Source organism: Poecile atricapillus, chromosome 3 (assembly GCF_030490865.1).
Source record: "Poecile atricapillus isolate bPoeAtr1 chromosome 3, bPoeAtr1.hap1, whole genome shotgun sequence".
Lineage (NCBI taxonomy): Eukaryota > Metazoa > Chordata > Aves > Passeriformes > Paridae > Poecile > Poecile atricapillus.
In genome coordinates, this window is record NC_081251.1 from 18,308,766 (window position 1) to 18,328,986 (window position 20,221).

The 20,221-nt window shown below is 42.5% G+C and overlaps 2 protein-coding genes across 2 annotated transcripts; one reads left to right on the forward strand and one right to left on the reverse strand.

The window, feature by feature from the left end:
• Positions 1–1,211: 1,211 nt before the first annotated feature.
• RPS7 (ribosomal protein S7) lies at positions 1,212–8,307 on the reverse strand. Its single transcript, XM_058835088.1, has 7 exons — positions 8,198–8,307; positions 7,577–7,658; positions 7,186–7,257; positions 5,451–5,594; positions 3,800–3,864; positions 1,967–2,117; positions 1,212–1,328 (listed from the first exon to the last, which is right to left on the reverse strand). The coding sequence occupies exons 2-7, from the start codon at positions 7,649–7,651 to the stop codon at positions 1,251–1,253; spliced, it is 585 nt and encodes a 194-aa protein (XP_058691071.1). The 5' UTR covers positions 7,652–7,658; positions 8,198–8,307; the 3' UTR covers positions 1,212–1,250.
• A 3,312-nt stretch (positions 8,308–11,619) lies between these two features.
• On the forward strand, positions 11,620–19,076 carry RNASEH1 (ribonuclease H1). Its single transcript, XM_058836198.1, has 8 exons — positions 11,620–11,771; positions 11,841–11,965; positions 12,442–12,642; positions 13,210–13,309; positions 13,775–13,829; positions 14,921–15,005; positions 16,451–16,575; positions 18,607–19,076. Exons 1-8 carry the CDS (start codon positions 11,662–11,664, stop codon positions 18,691–18,693), a joined length of 888 nt encoding a protein of 295 aa, XP_058692181.1. The 5' UTR covers positions 11,620–11,661; the 3' UTR covers positions 18,694–19,076.
• The last annotated feature ends 1,145 nt before the right edge of the window (positions 19,077–20,221 follow it).

A 20,221-nucleotide genomic window follows, 5' to 3' on the forward strand; every position in this document is an offset into this window, starting at 1 on the left:
GCGTTCTTGGCACCAACAGTAACAGCACAGGGCTATCCATCCTGCCCTACTAAGTCATGCCATAACTTCTAAAGTCTTCATTTTTTCAATGCAAACAATATAGAACTTGTTTTAACCTTTTAGCTCTCTTAGCTAAAGAGGTGCCAAATGGGAAGCTACAAAAACTACTGTAAATGGAAAAAGGAAGTAAAGATACAAAGACCCTCTGTGAGTGGCACTTGTGCTCAACCTACTCTCAGGAAGGACAAGGCAAGTTATTAAGTGTGCCTATCACACAACCTAACTTAGCTCTCTGCTTATTAGACTGACTCCAAAATTATTTGTTTTTTACTGTATAAAACCTTGACTCCTAGTATTTAGTACAATTAAGTACTAATTCACATAATTTGCTGTGAACTTTACATGACCAACTCCATTCATCCCTGAGCTTGTGTAAAGTATTCTTTAACACAGATACTGAAGTCAAAAATGTAATGTTTCTGAGACACTATCAGCCTTCAGATGCTAAAACATCTAGTCCTTCCCCATCTTCCCCAATATCACCAAGAATGTACAGAACCACACTAAAACATCTTAAAAAAACCCATAAATATCTCTTAAAAGCAAGATCAATACCTACAAAAACTGTTGTTTTTGTCCAGTGATGTAGTCTAGCACTCAGAAGTAAAAATTCCTTCCCATTTCAGTCTGATAAAGGTGAAAAGTTAAGTTACAGAGCCTGCTTTTAGGTAAGAACTGGTAAGAAATGTTGCCATTTAGAGGAAGTTCCCTCAAAATCAACCTACACCTCCCCAACCTACTTCCTAATAATTCAAACCCCTTTTATCCAGATGTCATTTCTACATATTTCATGATTCACACACCACCTGCTAGTATCTCCAGTGTCAGGAACATGTAGGTCTCCAACTGGTATCTCACGTGCAAAACTCAGGAGTTCCACTGCTCTACAGTAATTCTCCCTATTTTCCCCAGAAGATGAGATTTGGAATATTTACGTTTTTCATTACAAATTCTTTTTGCAGACTCTGGACTCTTTTTATCCAGTTGTGTTGCAATAGTGACAAGACAAACCTAAAAGGGCTTCCATTAAAATGCTGGGGACTTAATACTTTGGTTCACAGATGTCAATCTCCAGACAGTGGCGAAGTCCCATGAACCAGTTAATCCCAATTTGTGTTTACGGAATTCAAAATTTAAATGAAATTACTCTGTTATATGAACAGTTGTTTATTCAGCCATTTTTTTGCATTTTACAGCTGGAATTCTGGAAATTCAAACACCACATCTTTCCCTGTGAGCTTCTTGTACACACCAGAAAATGTTTCCACCTGTGAAGACAAATAAATCTTGCTTATACATGCTGTGTAAACAAGTGACTCTAAATTAACAAACTTAAGGTACTACACTATTTGCCAGTGTATCTTCACTCTGAGGCAAATTATTTCCTTCTAAATTAAGGTAGCTGAGGATTTACACAAAAGATATATTTCCTTCAGAGTATTTGGGCCCGCTCTGATTTGCAACAGTGCGAGACTCAGAGCTGAGCAGGCCCAAACACCAGCCTCCCATTCCCTCCACCCCCCAGAAGCAAACCAAACAAAGTGCAGGCTTTACTGAGCACATCTGTTTAAGGTCAAAACTAAGTGCTTCACTCGAAAAATGACAAAAAGAAAAAACACAAACAAAAAAACCCAACCAACCCAAATACACACAAAAAACCCAATAAAACACTGTCTCTGGTCCCATGAGGGAACCAATATAGCTACTTTATAATCCAGGAGCTTTGGCAAGTTGAACTAGAGATTTAGTTCAAAACTGTCTTGCCTCTATTTCAGCATCTAACTCCAAATATAAACAGAAGCATCTCCAGAAGCCAAAAGGCAAGTCTTTTGCTGTATGCCTAAGCAGTCTCTTAGGGATGTCAGAATGTCACCCTCACCTGAATGAGAAAATAAGTTTTATTTACCTTGTGTTCAACATTGTTCTGTTGTGCTTTGTCCAGATGCACTTTTATAAGCCTGCTGCCGTCCAGCTTTACACGGATTCTCTTGCCCACGATTTCACTTGGGAAGACCAGGTCCTCAAGAATAGCATCGTGCACTGCAGTAAGTGTACGGCTGAAATGCCACATTTATATCATTAAAACACATCCTTTTCAAAATTTTCCAGTCTGACAGGGTTTAACTCTTGAATAGCATGCTTTGGCTGAAAATTCAGTGTCATTTCTTTTCTTTAATGCCACAGTGTGACAATACAACACTATCAGAGGGCATGCAAAAAGAAAAGCGAAATTCTACAGAGTGCAGAAACCTAAGAACTGCACAAGGAAAAGTAGCCAGGTTTCTGACCTTTTACATCACCTTTTAGACCTTCTGCAGCAACAGCCCTGAAACATTATTCTATCTCTAGACATTTAATAAATATTTAAATCAAAACCAAATTGCTCCATCTGCAACTCTACCAGAGACACTGACTGGAAGAGTTTAAGTGTGTAAGCATCCTCAGCTGCACAGAACAAATTCATGGGAGACTCAATTTTGGAAACACTGGTTTCTTCATCTGTCTAAACCCATGCATCTTACAAGACCAATGTAATACAGAAAAAGACTAGCTTGTCAATTGAGTCCATGTTTAGAAGACTTTGAAATCTACACGTGTGTTCCTGAACTGTCCAGAAGTGAGCAATAGGGGAAAAGGTGGCCCAGGTTATTTTACATGAGTTTAGAGGACTAATAAGTCTTCCGATCTGCAGCATCCCAACCTGCAATTTCAGGGCAATATCACTAGTAACTAACACATGTGTCTACAGCAGCACTGCACAGCTGCTGAGACTGGCACAGCTAAGGGAGACAGACATCCACAACAACACAGCAGCCTGACCTCACCTCAGGCTGAGACAGGGGCAGTCCTGCATACCTGCCTTCCCTCGTGCAGAAAAGTGGCAGTGTGCTACTCAGGCAATTTCTCTAACAACTGTTAGAGACCAGCTAGTAACCACAGTCCTAGTTTTAATAGAACACGGAGTCCTCCAAAGGCAGGACTGCAGCTAGATGAATGCTGTGAAACTGTTACTTTTAAAATCCATGCCTGAAGACTGCAAAACACAGTAACACATGACACAGGTATAATACTGGGGTGGCAGGGAGAAGCTACAAGACATGCCAAATTTCATAAAGAGGACAAACTTTTAAGATACAGACTTACATGATACAGCAACATATAGATGAGGCACTGACATCCACAGAGACATAGCAGTGTTGCATGTCTAGCAATCAAGTGACTAGATGAGAGCAGGGAGGCCATTTAACACAAATGACTATACTATTGCTATCAAATTCATATCCAGAGGGACTAGTACTCGTACCTACACCCCTCCTCAGCCACTCTCTCCCTCATTGCATCCCCTTCCAGTGTGCCAGCCTTGACTTCTGCACAGTCTAACATGTGATGTGGAAGAGGCTCTTCCTACAACTTAAAAAAAAATAGTTCTTGTCAACACACTATGGTTAGACAGACAGCAGGTTGGGGTTCCTTAAGCCAGCACTGCTAGCTAAAAGTTTGCTACAGCTGTAGCTGGAAATACAAATCGAGTGCTAAGAAATGCAACACAGTGCCCAAAGGTGAGCTTTCTACTGAACACTTTAGCAGTCAAATGACAGATACTATTTCAAGCAGTAGGAGAAAGGACAAGACCACCCAATCACTTGAATGACTTCTTAAAAACTCAACTAGCCATTACTTGGCTAAACTACCAGGTTCAAAAGAAAGCTGTCATACTGAATCAGTATCATTTACTAACCTCCTCGGACGCTTTTGCTTGTTTTTTGTGCGGCTTTTTCTTGTTGGCTTGGGCAGAATCCTTCTCTGTTAAGGCAAGAGAAAAATAAAAAGGCATTTCTCAGTATCTGGTGGTTACAATGAGCTCAGAAACATCCTCAGCATATGCACCTTTTCCCCTCACACTAGAAACCAATGCATGAAAAGCCAAAAGACTTAAGTATGCTTAAAGTTACATCAGCGCTAGAAACTAGAGAACTAGAGTTCCCTGCAGAAGGTGAACTACTGTACTGCTGTATTTCTCAATTACTACTCCTGTATTCAGTGACCTGGAATAAAAGATTTGTACTTCATTCCCCTCTCCCCAGGAATACAACCACAGTAGTTTACTGTATCTCAGCACCGTGAACACACTTCTCCGGGAGCAGAAACCCCAGGGAATTTTAAACTTCTCTTAGACTGAGCCTCTGGTGCAAACCAGAGTAGTGAGCTCAGTTCCACAGATAGCTAGGTGACATCTGAGCCTGAAATGTTCATTTTAATAGTACAATCTATTGCACAATCCAGATCAAACTCTGGCTTAAATATAACCTGTTCCAAAATTAGGATCTAAACATTAGGTCAGTAAAATTTATTTTCTATTTCCCTACTGCAAGGGTAGATGTTTTAAAACATTCTAGTTGCAGTTTTAGCCACCTGCAGTATTTTCTACCATCACATCACAGCTTCTCCATGACTGCATTCATGATGGGGTTACCACAATACAAATTAGGTCTTGTCATACTCAAAAGCACATGTTCCCTTCTAAAACACAGATTACTGAAGGAATTCTCAAGGGAATATAGAATCTTACAAAATCACAGAATATGCTGAGTTGGAAGTGACCGACAAGGACCATCAAGTCCAGCTCCTGGCCCTGCACAGAACATCCCCACAAGTCACACCATGTGCCAGAAAGTATTGCCCTAACACTTCCTGCACTCTGTCAGGGTGGTGCTGTGACCACTTCCCTGGGGGGGCTGTTCCAGAGCCCAAACACCCTCTGGGTGAAGAATCTTTAGATGAAGTAAGCCAGAGCCACTTTATTAGAATAAATCTTTTTGACCATATAAAGATTCATGGCATGGTGCTCTGGCTCTTAAAATTGTATTACAATTTTTCAGCTGGCTTCAGTTTAACCAACTGTCCACTCTACAGACAGATCCCTAGTTTATCCAACCCTTAAGTACTGCCCTTAAGTGAGAGATCACTCCAACACCTTTTCACCCTAGCTCCTGCCATATATTTAGAGCTTGCATGAGTTTTTTTTTCCTCCTTTTCTAGTAACTTAAATTTTAAGTGCTTAGATTGCCTAAGCATAGCAAAGTTCCTATTAATATTTGTTCCTTTTTATTTTAAGCCTTGTGTGTCAAACTTCTGAAGGAGTAAGAGAGGGTAGAGCAAGGAAGTTATATCCTCCATAAAAGAATGCTGCATCTCACAAAGTTTCCACTGCAGCCAGCTGGAAACATTTTAGCTAACATCCACTGGACATTCATTAGATTTCCTGCCTATCATTGTTACCTTGAATGGGTAATGCAACACTGGAACCTGCGTGAGCTATCACACAGCTCTAGTGTAGTATCAGCTATCCCTTCAAATCATCATTTTTGTAACTCTAAGGGTTTTTTTACCTGAGCAATGAACACCACATGTTTTCCACTAAATTTCTTCTCCAGCTCCCGAACTAGCCGCACCTGAATCTTCTGGAAGGACTTCAGCTGAGGAACTGGTACGAAGATAATGATGGCTTTTCTGCCACCACCTACTTCAATTTCCTGAAACAGAAGTACAAAGTAAGCATTAGCTAGGGGTTAAGAAGTAATGTTTGGTTTAACTGTGAATCCTCTGAGCACAGGTATTGATAGTCTTGCTGCTGACTCTGTGGGGCAGCGAGTGCATCAGAAAGCAGTACCTACCTGCCTTAAAGCTCTTCAGACAAAGCACTTAACAGAAAAACTTCTATCAGAGCACTTGTTTCACTGCGAAGGAGCGATCAGGCAGTAAATCCCACCACCCCTTTCAGAATCACATCCTCTGAACAGCAAAGCCCATTCCTTCTGCAGGATGAGATTCAGGTGCTAGAATTTTAACTATACTGAATGCTTAACATCACATCTGCAGTTGTGCTCATACAAAGTTTCAAAGATTACTTGCCTCTAATGCAGATTCCAAAGTTTAGAGGAACAAATCTCTCAATCTACTGCTTCATGGAAATCACCTGTCCATCACTTGCTTAGGCCTGCATCACAACTCAATCAAAACATCTGTCACCCCTTCAAATGCCAACAGGATTACAATACACTAGGACGGGTTATTTTCTCCCCTGCTTTATCTCTCCAGTAGTTGATCAAACCCAAAGTTTACATAGGCTTAGAAGGCACTTCTCCCATGAAACTGGCTGCAGAGACATCCTCATTCTCCAAGAGAATGGAAGGATGGACTGTTTTTCACCAGCTACCTTCTTACATGAGTCAACTCACATGCCCATGGGAGATTTCTCGCCAATAAAATCAAGCAGCTAAGTAAACAACAAAGACATTTCTAAAAGCCCTTCACCAAGAACAGCTAGAACTGCTGTACTTCCAGAGAGATGTAGTTTCTTCTGAAAGCCCCTCAGCTCATACACCAAGGTGCTTTCTGCACTCCCTGATTCTTTAATTCAGCTCTAAGCAGTCCAACCCCTGTGTCTGTACTGGTGGGCCTGGGCAAGAACCAGAAGCAGCCCATTAAAGTTTCTGATTGCAGTGACCAGCTCATTGCTACCATCCAGCCTCCCAAGCTGACCAATGCTAATGCTAATTTTCTTTCTCATTTTCCACTAATTGCTGTCTTCTTTCTCGTTCTTGATGTTCCAGCTGCCTGCATGATCTAAAATTAAAATGTACAAGCAGACTAAGACACACGATCAAATCAATCTATTGCCTTAATCCACCTACCTCCTACTAATTGCGCAGAAGAGACCCAAAACAATTTTTTTTTTTTCACAGAGAGTATTGAAGTTTTTGTTTCTAATTTTCTGTAACACCTACATTTCCAGCCAATATCTACATGCAAAAAGCCAGTTTCAGACCCCAAACCCAGTCTGCAGAGACATAAAGTAGAATAATAATTTTTAAACATTTTTATTTAACACACTAAGTTGCTATTTGGGCTTTTACAGTGACTTTTCAGACTAGTTCCTAAGAAAAACACTATTAGGGAATCCTACCTGCAAGCAGCAAATACCAGAAGATAAGCCACAACAGCACATAACAAAACCATCACAGGCCATAAGACACCATTCATCTAGTACATTAACATCCACAAAAATTAAACGTGCACAGAACAAGTCACCACCCAGTTCTTAGTGGAGAAGGTCCAGCCTACCTTAGCTGCTGTGATGTTCAACTCCCGCAGCTGAGCTTTTAAGTCGGAGTTCATTTCCAACTCCAGCAGAGCCTACAAAAGTGAAGTTGTGGAACAATCCATTACATACACTTCAGTTCACGAGAACACTTGAGACCAAACCATGTCCACAGTGCCAAAGATGCAGATATAGACTTTTAATTAGAGTTCATATCAAAGACTTAACTTCCTGTAAGATACACCAACATCCAACAAGTTTAACTGATAGAAACAGAAGCTAATTGACTCAGTTCCTAAGTAAAACTAGGAAATTATACACGTTGACAGGACGAACCTCAAAGTTTACGGTTTGGACAACTGTCTCTATAACCTGGAAGTAACCTACCAAAGAGCACAAGGAAAGGACACATACCTGGGATATACCAGACTCGAACTCGTCTGGCTTCTCGCCATTAGGCTTCACAATCTTGGCGCTAGAGCTGAACATGTCCTTTCTGCAACGCAAAAGAACACTTCGGCTGACACCAAGCACGTGTCACCTGTTCCAAACACAGCCAAGACTCTTCAATCCGGCTGCGCAGCCACACGCTCCAGAACTAAGCCAGAGAAGGCCCCACGGGCCGGACGAGCCCCAGCACGTCGTACCAGGGCTGCCTACCAGGCCACAGGAAAAGTGTCCCAGGGAGTGCGGGGCCTGCCCACCTCGGGGCCCGCTGCAAGGCCCCGGGAGCCCAGGGAAGCGGCACCACCAGTCACAGAGCCCCATGAGTGGCCCGAGAGGCGAGCGGCACTCCTGGGCCCTGCTCTCCCGGCCCCGGCCCCCTCCTCCCGCGGGGCGCCGCCCGCCGAGAGGAGGGAAAGCCCGCCGGCTGGCCAGCTCCGGCCCCGGGCACCCCGGCGGCCATCGAGCCCCGGGTGGGCGGTAATCGGGCGCATCCCCACGCCACGGTGCCGCGGGGGGCCCCGCTCCACGCCCGGTCCCGTATCGCGGCGGCCCCGGCGGGGAAACGGCGGCACCGGCCCGGACACCCACCTCGCTCCGCGCCGGCCGGGAAAAGGGGGAGCTCTCGCGAGAGCAGCACAGATCGCGGCCCGGGATGGCGCTGGCCCCGCCCACCCCGAGTGAAGCCAGAACAGGAAGAAGGGCAAGCGCGGGCGCGGCGAACACGAGACCAAGGCACTGTAGCGAAGCTCGAGCGGACATTTACAGTCCTGGCTCGGGCTGGCACATGCGCAGTGCCGCGGAGTGGCAGTGCGGCGGGCGGTGGGAGTTGCACTCCCGTCCCGCCTAAGCCTTTAGCGCTTCCCGCAGCAGGGAGCGAAGAAGAGGGATGGAAAGGCTCCTCTGCTCTGTCCGTCGCTGTTACGCCGAGTCTTCGCCGTGGGCCGCCGCCGCCGCACCTCTCGCAGGCGGAGCTCTCGGCCTCTGGTGCCGAAATGCCGCTGATGTGAAGAGCCACCAGAACAGAATCTCGGCCTTGGCACCGCGGTGCGCTCGGTTTGCTCTGCCTGCGCCGCGGAGCTCCCTCTTTGTCCCTCCCTCCTGCCAGGGCTGTGCAGGACGGCAGCAGCTACCGCCCGAACAACAGTGCGACAGTGGATGGTGTTTTTCCCTGCCCTCCACGTTAGTTTATCGGTGTGGGGGTTCACCCTGACGTTCCGTCCTTTCAAGGTGGAAGAGACGGGAGCACTGCTGGCACAGTGACCCCTGGCCTGCAGGGAGGCATTGTGCTGGAGAGCCATGGCCGAAACCATGCCAGGGAGCGTGCTGGCAACCCGGGAGTGTGGGATACCGCCTGCCAGCACAGGGCAGCCTGGCTTTGGTTTTTGTTTGCCTCTGTGAACGTGACCTCTCAGTTGCTTCCGCTGAAACAGTCTCACAGTGATCACAGTTACCAGACTGTTACTAGACTAGAAATAATGCATGAGTCTTCAGCTGTATTCAGGTACTAATTCAAGATGAGAGTTCTGGATTCAACATAATCTGTCATCAGTGGAAGCACTCGTTATTATATATTGTGTTATTATCTAACAAAGAAGACTCTAATAACACTTACACAATGATAAATAGAATAAACTGTACTTTTAATTTCAAAAGTGGCATGCTTGTTGATTGAAGTAAAAGCGCCTGCCTGTATATATATCTGAAGTGGAGCTAAAACCTTGCCTCAACAAAAAACACTTGACACTTCCCTGTTGGCTGATTTGGATTTCTTGCTCAAGGGAAAGTCCCACTTGGAAGCAGGTGTGCAACTCTGCACATACTGTCCAGGGATGTTAGGTCCAGAAATGAGGTTCAGAGCATTGGTTCTGTGTTTAGATTCCCTGGATTACCCTAAGAGCAGCCAGTTTAAGCTTGTACAAACACATTTGTTATTACCATGTAACGCTGTGTGTAGTCTGTTACTTTACAAAATGCAATAGTGGACTAATAAGCTCTTGTAAACAAAAATCTCACAAAGACACCAGCATCCCAGACTAAACAACCTTAGCATCTGCAAAAGGCAGCTCATCATGTCATCTAACATTTGTGGGTTTTTCACTAAATTTATGATAGCCAGAAAATCAGATTGTTTGGTGCCCATTTTTCTCCCAAGTCACTCTTCTTTCCTAGCATTAATTCAATGAATGGGAAAAATTGCTCAGCTCATACTGATGACCAGGATTAGTATTTATAGATATTTGGATTGGCTAAGCAACAGTGATCGGGACCTAATTGCAGAGTACCAAAAAGAAAGATAACAAGGAATCATCTCATCAGTATGCACTCAGTTTGTACTGAGAAGCCATTCATGAGAGGGAGAAAACAGGTGACATGTGGATGGATCAAAACATGACTGTTCAGAGCATTAATGAATAAAGATGCAATGAGACTATCTGCAGCTTCCCATCTCCATGCTTTGATTGCTACTGAACTGACCAGGATGCTGCATAACAGCAATGAGGAAAAAAATGTGTAGAGAGATGTTTCCTTTTGAACACTGAATTTATGTTAGAAGAAGTATGTAGAGTGTCAAGATCTTGGTGCTTGGTACCAATAATGCCTAGTACTCAAAATATCTGTCAGGACTTTAAGAATCACTGTGGACCTGTGATCTTCAAAAGAAGTTATGTCATTACAAAGTAATGTAACTAAGAAGGTTCTTATGCCATGAAGTCTCAGAATGGGCACAGTGAACAAGCAGAAAGAATAAATTAGTCAGATGTGTAACAAAAGTATCCCAACAGCAATGGGGTGCTATTAGTATATGAAGTCTCATGAATATGTTGGAAGAAGCAAGGAAAATGTAGTAATTATGTATTTGATACAACCCTGACCAAGTTGTTTCTCTATTCCACCAAGGCCCACCACATTAAATATGAGCTCTTTGGGTTTGGGGTTTTTTTAAGAGAAGTATTATCCAACAAATATGTATAGTAATTATGCATAATGTTGAGCCCATTTGTTGTTTTTGCAACAGAAGGCAAAATTCACCCCATTAATTCGTTTCGCATTCTTGGCATTTTACTGGGCCACCCTTGCAAATCTGAATGCAACACTGCAGCTCTGGCAGTACGTGGTCAGCTTTGTCACAGGGATCTGTATTAGAGCTATGAGGGAAGTACAACAGCACCTTGGATACCTTGGGCTGTTTCTGGAGGTGGCCACATCGGTGCCCCATCATTGCTACTTTGATCTTGTCAGAAGCTGAGGTGCTGAATTTGGCACACACCCAGCTCCCAGTACATGACAGTCCAGATGCTAAGAGGATGGTGCCAGACTCTTTTTGGTGATGCTCAGCGACAGGACAAGAAGCAGTGGCCATAAACTAAAACATGAAAAGTTTCACCTCAACATGAGGAAGAACTTTTTTTACACTGTGAGTGGCAGCTGCCTGGGGAGGTCGTGGAGTTTCCCTCTCTAGAGACATTCAAAACCCATCAGGACTTGCTCCTGTGTCACCTGCACCAGCTGACCCTGCCACGGCAGATTGTCTCCAGAGGTGCCTCCCAACCCTAAGGACTCTGCGATTTCCTGAAGGTGTTTCTCCTCACTCCAGAGACCACCTCTACACGGGGCTCGCCTGGAACACATGCACCTGGCGCCTGGACAGCACGATGAGAAACAATTAACGACCTCGCTCAGCTCCAGCCTCTTGGACGTGCTAAACATGCCAACGCACCTCAGAGCTCTCCTTTGCCTTTTAGCAAATGGGGCTTCCAGAACGAGCTGGTTTGTGCAAAGCCGCTGCGACCTCACACACCCCATCCCCCACGCCGCAAACAACAGCTGATTTAGGTTTTTAAAATACTGTTATTAGTGGGGGGAGGGAACAAAACCAACCAACTGAAAAAGCCAAGCCATACAAAACCCGGCGCGATGGGATTTTCTGGTAGTTTGGCCTCTCTAGCGGCCCGTAGGATGCCCCGGCGCTGCCGTGAGCGCGGCGGCCGCGCAGGCGCGGCGGTGGCGGGGTGGGTGCGGGGTGGGGGCGCGGATGGCGGCGGGGGCGCGCGATGCTGCGCTGGCTTGTGGCCGTGCTCAGCCACTCCTGTTTTGTCCCCAGGAGCGGCTCCATGTTCTACGCGGTGCGCAAGGGCCGGCGGACTGGCGTTTTCCGCACCTGGTGAGTAAGGGCTGTGGTGGGGCGGGGAGCCTGCCCGGCCGGGCCTCACGGCTGCCCGCTGTGTTGCAGGGCGGAGTGCCAGGAGCAGGTGAACAAGTTCCCCTCCGCTAGTTTCAAGAAATTCGCCAGCGAGAAGGACGCCTGGACCTTCGTGCGCGCCGGCCTCCCGGGGCCGCAGCAACCCGAGCCCGCAGGTAGGGAGGGAGAAGGAGGGAGAAGGAGAAGGGAGGGAGAAGGGGAAGGAGGGCGGGCGGGCGTCCCGCCGGGCTTCGGGGCACGCACGGTGGCTGTGCCAGAGCTGCGGCTGCTGCCGAAACGCGGGCACCAGCCCCTGTTCATTCCTTGCCGCTGGCGCAGCGCCGTGGCGATGGCCTCCGGGCAGGGCGATGGTTGTGCCAGTGCAGTGAAGGTGCTTCTGTGGGTGTTTGGAGAGCGTTACTTCTTCCATGTCCGTGTTAAGCTGTGAGGGCCCTTGTATGTCTGTTTCCTTTGCGGTTTTATTTAGAATGGAGAGTGACTGGTGTATTCTATTTTTTTTTGATAATAATTTTGGGGTGGTGGCGGAAAATGAACTAACGTTGCTAATAGCTGCCTACAACTGCTGTCTTTAGAAGCAGTCTCTTCAAATAAAACTTGATTTTGCTGAACTTCCTTTTTTTTTTTTTTTAAGAAACATTTGGACTTCCAGCTGTAACACAGGAAAGTAGCCAGAGAGAGGAACCAGAATTAAATACCGTTTGTTGCAGTACATGTAAAAGGCCATATGAACAGTCTACAAACGAAGAGCAGATTGCAAAGCGTGTAAAACATGATGAAGTACACTCAGTGTGCTCAACACTAACAGTCAAAGAAGATAAGTTTTCATATATGGGTGAGGTCTTTAATCATTCCTTTAATTATTTTCATTTGTTTATTCTCTGACAAGCAACAAGTGTAACTACTAGAAAGCTTTTAGGGAGGTTTGTTTATGGCAGTATCAGGCCCGTTATTTCTTTTTGAAATGAAAATGTGAACCATGATCTATTTGTTGACATTGACTTTCAGTGTGATTTTGATTTGTCTTAACTGATAAGAATAGATAGTTTAATCATATTGTTAAAGGTGTGATTTTTTTGGAGTGTCTGTGCTACAGACTATATTTAAATGTTTGGATCTAGCTGGGAAGTTTTGAGGAAGATATGAACTGTAGTGAGAAGTATGGGACTTGGGGAAGAAGTTCTTGAGGCTGACTGGTTTGGCAGCAGTGAGGGTGTCCAGCTGCAGTGGTATCTGTGGTGTTCTGTGCTGCTGATTCACATGGCTTCTGCAGTTACCATTTGGAAGGGCTCTGGGGAGGGAAATTTTGGGGATGAATATACTGGCAAACATTTATTCTATCTTAAATAGTCAGTGTTTTTGAAGAAGTGCTTCAACTTTGATTTTGGTAATTTTTTTGTAGGTGACTTTGCAGTTGTTTATACAGATGGCTGTTGCACTGGTAATGGACGTAACAGGGCACGTGCTGGAATAGGTGTCTACTGGGGACCAGGCCACCCTTTGTAAGTAGCTCAATGGTTTTGTTTTTTTTTCCATTAATATGTTCTGTTTGGTTTTTTTGTGATTTACAATACCAGCCGTCTTTTAATATGAAGCTCTGTTGTTGAGACTCATAATGACAGTGTTACGAGACTGAGTCAGGAGATACTGAGGAGAACAAAGAAAGCAACCTCTCTGGGAAAAATCGACTGGAAATAATGTTTTGGGGGGCTGAAGCTAGTATTCAAGTAATGTGGGAAAATAGAAGTGTGTGTGCACAGAATATGATAAATGTAATGTCATATTGATGTCAGGTCCAGATATGTAGGTTGCTCTATGCAGGGGAAAGCTAAAGCTAGAATATCCGTTCATCCTTTTTTATAAAAAAAAAAAACCCACTCTTGTCTTTATTTCTTTTAATGTGTAGCCATTATACACCATTCTCAATACTTGGGATAACTGATCTACTATTTGTTCTTTGGATACAGAAATACCAGTGAAAGACTTCCTGGACGGCAGACTAATCAAAGAGCAGAAATCCATGTAAGTAGCAAATGTCCTGAAATGCATCTCCATGTTAGACTGCAGCTGCACTTTCATGCCTATTTCAACTCTGGTTTCCAAAAACCAGTATGGAGCTCTAAGGGAAATATGCAAAATATTCAGAGTTATTACTTCAAACAAATAGTTATCTTGAAGTTTTATTAGACTTTATTGGCTTTGAACTAGGTAATTCACCTTGAGAATTCCCAAATGTCACCAAACACAGCTATTTAAAAAGCCCTACATTAGGAAAGTCTGGCTCTCAAATCTGTGTAGATTCTCTTGCGGTTTTAATGTGTATGTTTCTGACCTTAGAGTGAGAGCTGCTGAGTATTGGTTAAGAGGAGAGTTAGCTTCTTATGATGCAGGACCAGAGTATCATAATCCTTAGATAAATATAGAAAACAATTCTAGGCTCCTAACTAACTTCTGTTGGCAGCAGCGGATTTAGTCTTCTCGTCTCCTCTTAATTATGATATTGCAGCTATCCCACACTCCATGTTTGGAGATGAACTGAACTGAAACTACAAGGTTCATTTCGGAGGTGATGTTGGTGTGCCTGTGGTCAAACTTGTCACTAAAGAGCTTTTCAGTTCTACATCCACACCCAACCATTTCTCCTTGTTATATTTCAGAGCACAAAAAAACCAAAACCAAACCAAACCTATTAAGGCTTCCAGACTGTTGTAACTGATACGAATTCTTCCTCCTCAGAGTTTTGGAAAAAATGCCTTGGTGCTGATAGAGGTTTTGATAGTTAGAAAGCAGATCAGAGAGCTACTTTTTCAGCAAAGAGTTCAATATCAGAATGTTACGAGGTTTTGTTTGCCACTGAAACTTAAGTCCCTGTCTCTCTGCCTGAATCATAAGGTTGTTACCTGCAATACACAATTTTGGGATCCTCTACTCTAAAACATGTTGATAGCCATTGGTGGAGAGGTTACAGTAATAGTCTGTAGTTCTGTGTTAGCATCAGAGAGGTTACAGTAATAGTCTGTAGTTCAGTGTTAGCATCAGGTACTTTGTTGGTGTTTTAATTCCATGTGGTCAAAATCCTTTCTGAACTGTGGTTGTTTTGAAATGTTCTTAAGGCAGCCTGCAAAGCAATAGAGCAAGCCAAGAGTCAAAACATCAAGAAGTTAATAATCTACACTGATAGCAAATTTACAATTAATGGTAAGTTAACAATTTTAATTTTCCTGATCCTTAAAGACACTGCATGCTTTTTCATTACATTAAGACTCTCAGAACATTCTGAGTCCTGGAAAGAGGAATGTAAGGAAGACCGTGCATAACTTATCACTCATGACTGCTTGGGTGAAAACTTTGGAGTATCAGACATTGCCTGCTAACTGCGTGAAATAGAAGGAGAGTCAAAGTGTCTGTTAGAGTAAATGCTGACAGAAATAACAACAGGTTTTGTGTCTTGAGGTGTTCAATATGACACAAAACTTAGAAAAAATGCCTTTCATGTATAGGCTGTTAAGTCTGTACTCAGGAAATTACTTGGAAGTTGGTGTGGTAACCTATAGGGTTTTTGTTGTTTTGCTTGTATTGGAGAGGCTGTCTTTAGCACATGCACTTGTGAAGTGCATTCAAGTTCTCTTGCTTCCAAGCTTTTAGCCTATACTGGAAGACTAGCCAGATATGTGCTCAGAGTATGTATTCAAACACCTGGAAAACTTAATTTTATTCTCTATAAATACCGTATGAAGCAGCCAATAGGACTTAATTTCTGAAAAACACTTCTTCCTCTTTCCTCAAGATTTTCAGATTTTGTTCCTTTGATAATCTGAAACTCCATAAGTTTTTTTTTTCTGTTTTTTTTTCCTACATTTTACAAAGACAGTACATGTTTTTGTTGTTTCCAGATCACTTTGGAGATTTTTTTGAAATCACATTAAACAAAAACTTAGTGCAACTTAAGGTTGAAAAATCTATGTTGCTATTTTTGTTTTTGTCTTAGTCTCTGTGGTTTTGCTTGCAGTTTCATTTTGCATTTTGGGTCACTGAGGTGCAGGTTCCATTCTTGTTTAACCAAAGTTATTTTGTAGATGTGTCTAGGAGTTACTATTTAAAAATTCCAGAGAAGGAGTCTTATAATTAAGTACAAATTAATAGAATTTGGTTTTTAGGAGGTTTTGTGTGCAAGATTGGAGATTTCCTATTTGGTTCAGGTAATGAAAGCAGTAAGGATGTCTTACATTGTCCACACCAGCAAAGATATTAAAAAAAAAATAAAAATTACTCCTTATTACTTAAGGAGTAATACAGAAAATTCTCTGGCAAGCAGTAGGCTTTGCTTACTGTATCCTCAAGCAAATCCTTAGCTTCAGTTTATTGAAGTTAATGAGAATTTGTGTACAATGCATATGTTAGACTATAGTCTTTAAATTAAACATCTGTTTGGAAAAGCATGGTTGGATAATTCAGGTAATAACGAAAAAATACAATCCTGAAAGACGGCAGCAGAGAACCAAACAATAATTTTCTTTTGTATTCGGTGTTTTTACCTGAGACTTTGTACAGAGGTAATGTCTTATTAAAAGGCTGTTGGCTCCATCTTGATCCTTGCTGGCTTCTTTAATAGCACTCTTATGGTGATACTCTGCTTTGCACAGGTATTACGAGCTGGGTTGACAACTGGAAAACAAATGGTTGGAGAACAAGTTCAGGAGGAAGTGTAATAAATAAAGAAGATTTTGAAAGACTTGATAATCTAGCAAAAGACATAGAAATTCAGTGGGTAAGTTCCTTATTTTTAATGACATCTTTAACATGTTTCTGGTAGAAATGTAAAAGTGCAATCATAACTAAGACTTTTGTAGAGCATAATATTGTACATCCTCAAGTAAAACTGCAAATACAGAGAAGCCGCTTGTTGTGTTTAAGGCAAATTAGAAATGTAACCTAGATTCTTGGAACCAGTATTTCATTTATTTAAATGAATATTTGTATGTTTCCTGTTTCATATTGCTGCTTAAAAAATGCCTGCAATAGTTATTTTTAGTTTATTAGTGCTGTTAGTAGATACAATTTCTGTTCCTGGAAATCTAACCTTAGAATTTAACTGGGTTTGTGTCCTAGCTGAGTTTCTGTATTTGCGTTTCAAAACTCTTTAGGATGCTGGTTTGTTGGAGTAACTCAATCACACGAATGTCTTTAAACTGAGAAAACTGAGTGTGTGTAACCCCAAATAAACTAACTCTACTTTTCTGTGCCTTAACTGTGTTTCTTCTAAGAAAAATTGGTATGAGAAGGTCTTTAAAATAACGATTTTAAAACTGTTTTGCTGTCTGGTAAAGAAGTAAACCAACTTCTTTACAGGTATTTCTGGTAAGATGTGTTTTTTCTGTAACCTCTAATATCAGTACTTAACACTTTAGGGAATATATTCCTTCACCTCTTAAATTTTAGCCCAATAATGGTATAAGACTGCTTTTGGGAAAATGTGTACAATTGACTTTGCAGCTGTTAATGGTATGTTTACTCAGCTTCTGTCTGCACTCTGTAGAAAACAGGATCATGTAGATGTTTAATGTGCAATTTTTTGATGGGAATTTATTGCAGGTATTCATGTTGTTCTGTGTTACAGACCTGATGACTGCAATTTACAGGCTGACTGGATTTTCTATAGTGATTCCTGTTTTCTATTGAGGAGAAAGTGTGAAAATTTAAAGACCAACTAAGTTCAACTGTTATTAAGAATATTTTAGATAATTAAAAGATAATAATTTATGCACAGTTCTTAAACCTGAATCTCTTAAAAAAGGTGGGAAGAATTTTATTTCACGAGTGTATGCATACAGAGTCCTCCATGGGCTGCAGGCGAATGTGCTCCACTGTGGCCCTCCCTGGGCTGTAAGAGGGACAGGCTGACTGACAATGTTGTGCACCATGGACTGCAGGGGATTCTCTGCTCAGGTGCCTGGAGGACTTCCTCCTTCAGCACTGACCTTGGTGTCTGCAGAGCTGTTCCTCTCACATATTCTCACTTATTTCTCTGGCCATTGTGTAGCATTTTTAGCCTTTCTTAAACATGTTATCACAGAAGAGCCATCAGTTTCGCTGGTGGGTTTAGCTGTGTCAAACTGTAGGTCCCTTTTGGAGCTGTCTGGATCTAGCTCTCTGTCATGTAGGGGCACTGCTGGTGTCTTTTCACAGAATCCACATCTACAGACCCCCACGTTCACACACACTTCATGTTTGTCCCCTCTCAGATCTTGTCAAGTAGCAAGCTTGATTTTCTTCCTCACCTTCCTACTCCACCCTTACTTGTGGCAAGGATGGGCTTAGAGCATTAAAGTTTTTTTCAGTTCCTGATTGATGGATGGACAATTAAGGTATCTGAAAATTTAGAGGATCTTTTAATATCCTATGTACGTATCCTAAGTGAGTGCTGTAACTACTGAGGCTTTTAGTGGAATAGAGGTCTTCAGCTTTTGGGGAAGGATTAACTCCATTTAAGCACTGAATGCAGGAAGGTGGAAATTTTGGATTGGAGCTGTTGTCTGCATTTCTTAAAGGATAAGTTAGCTGGTCCTTATGCTTTTCACTAATTCCCATAAAGATGATTTTCACAGTTTGGCAAGAGTTTCCTTAGAGGGAGACAATGAAAATCCTGGCGAAGAAAACCTAAGGGCTAAATATTAGGTGAGGACCTCTGAGGAGGTGCTCCTCTACTATCAATGACAGAGTACTGCTTGATCAAATTTCACATATTTACTTTCTTCCTGGTTTCTTCCATATCTAACACTCCTATATTTTGTCCTGACAGATGCATATTCCTGGTCATGCTGGCTTCCAAGGAAATGAAGAAGCTGATAGACTAGCAAGAGAAGGAGCTTGTAAGCAAAAGTGCTGATGTTCTGGGACTAGAGACTTTTGCACTGGCAAGAAAAGGCCTAACATGACAGCAACAACTTGAACTGCTGTAATTATTTTGGAGTTGAACTTTGAGCTGTACTTCTTTCTGGCCTGGAGCACTAAATACAAACCTACTTCTGGGAAAGAAAACCCCACATTTTCTTCTATTGCATTTATTTTACAATTGAAGCAATATTTAGTTGGTGATACTGAGTATTTTTTTTTGTTCTCCATCTATTGGAAGGGTTGTGGTCAGTGATTTTAGCTGTCTTGTGTACTTAAGAATTCATCTTAAAGACAGGCTTCTGAAGAAGTAATTTTAAACAGTGTTCTGTATTTTCCTCTCAGTGAAATAAATTATTTTTCTTTTGTACAGAGATATATATTGCAGCCCAAAATAGCTGGGGCTGGGGGAGACTTTGGGGTTGGTTGATTTGGTAGGACCTAACACAGATGTCCATTGGTCTGCTCTGGCATTCTGGTACTGGCAGAACTGCTCCACAGATGGGCCCGTAACACTGACCTGTGTGTGCCTCAGTGTCAGCTACAGCACCAATAGCTTTCTTTTGTCATGTTATTTTGCAGGGTAGCATGAACAAAGAAAACTTGCCAGGTCACAAGAAAACTTGAACAATGAATTTTTACTGTTCTCTCTTCCTGATTCATATCCAAGCTCTACGTCTCTGGCTTCCTGTTTCCATTAAGTAGGGTTTTTTATGCACACTGGTTCTTGTTAGCATTGTTTAGCTTCTCTTCAGTGTTGTCCCAGAGGTGGTAATTGACCATTTCATGTGAAATGGGACTGGAAGATAAGTTCTCCATACCTTCCGGATCTCGAGTGTTTGACTTTATTTTTTCAGTCAATTATGAGATTAATGGAATGGCTAATGTGCACTTGAATTGGAGAGTAATTACCAGAAATCAACATGGGTTTATTTTCTATACAAGTATACAGGGAAAAAAAAGCAAACAGGTTTGTTGTGTTATCTGTGTCAATGTCTCTGTATATAGTACCTTTGTACCACTGAATAGTAGGGCTTAAGCTGGGAGTCACTGAAATGTTTCTGTGCAGATGGTTAGAGCTGCAGAAGTTTGTTACTTAATAGTTCTCATGCATTATAATATCTTTCCTGAGGCAAAGTATGAGGTTTTACATATTTAGTCACATGCTTGTAGGAGGAGGAGGAAACTGGCTATCCAGTAGTTAATAGATCAGTGAGGATTTTTATTTTTTTTCTCTCATCTGAAACTGCACATTGAAGCTCATCTATAGGGGTAAGGAGGGGAGCGATTGAGCCCCCTCTGCTTATTTGTATATATGCACACAATTATCTATTTACTTCAGAAGTTTGGCTGCAAAGAAAAGATCTACCACCCTGATCAGATTTCTAGTAACTTACCTATTTTGTATATTCTGTTAGACAAACCCTATTTGCTGCACAGAAATCAGTACTTTTTTTGAAGCAGGAGCTTTGGAAAACCTGTAAGATAGTAGTGGGTAAATCATAAAAACCATGTAATACTAA

Coding starts and splice junctions, on each gene's coding strand:
- RPS7 (XM_058835088.1), bottom strand. CDS start 7,651: ATGTTCAGCTCTAGCGCCAAGATTGTGAAGCCTAATGGCGAGAAGCCA. Junction 7,258..7,576: donor TCGAGTCTGGTATATCCCAG/GTATGTGTCCTT, acceptor TCACTTTTGTAG/GCTCTGCTGGAGTTGGAAAT. Junction 5,595..7,185: donor TGAACATCACAGCAGCTAAG/GTAGGCTGGACC, acceptor CTTCTGTTTCAG/GAAATTGAAGTAGGTGGTGG.
- RNASEH1 (XM_058836198.1), top strand. CDS start 11,662: ATGCTGCGCTGGCTTGTGGCCGTGCTCAGCCACTCCTGTTTTGTCCCC. Junction 11,966..12,441: donor GCAGCAACCCGAGCCCGCAG/GTAGGGAGGGAG, acceptor TTTTTTTTTAAG/AAACATTTGGACTTCCAGCT. Junction 13,830..14,920: donor ATCAAAGAGCAGAAATCCAT/GTAAGTAGCAAA, acceptor AATGTTCTTAAG/GCAGCCTGCAAAGCAATAGA.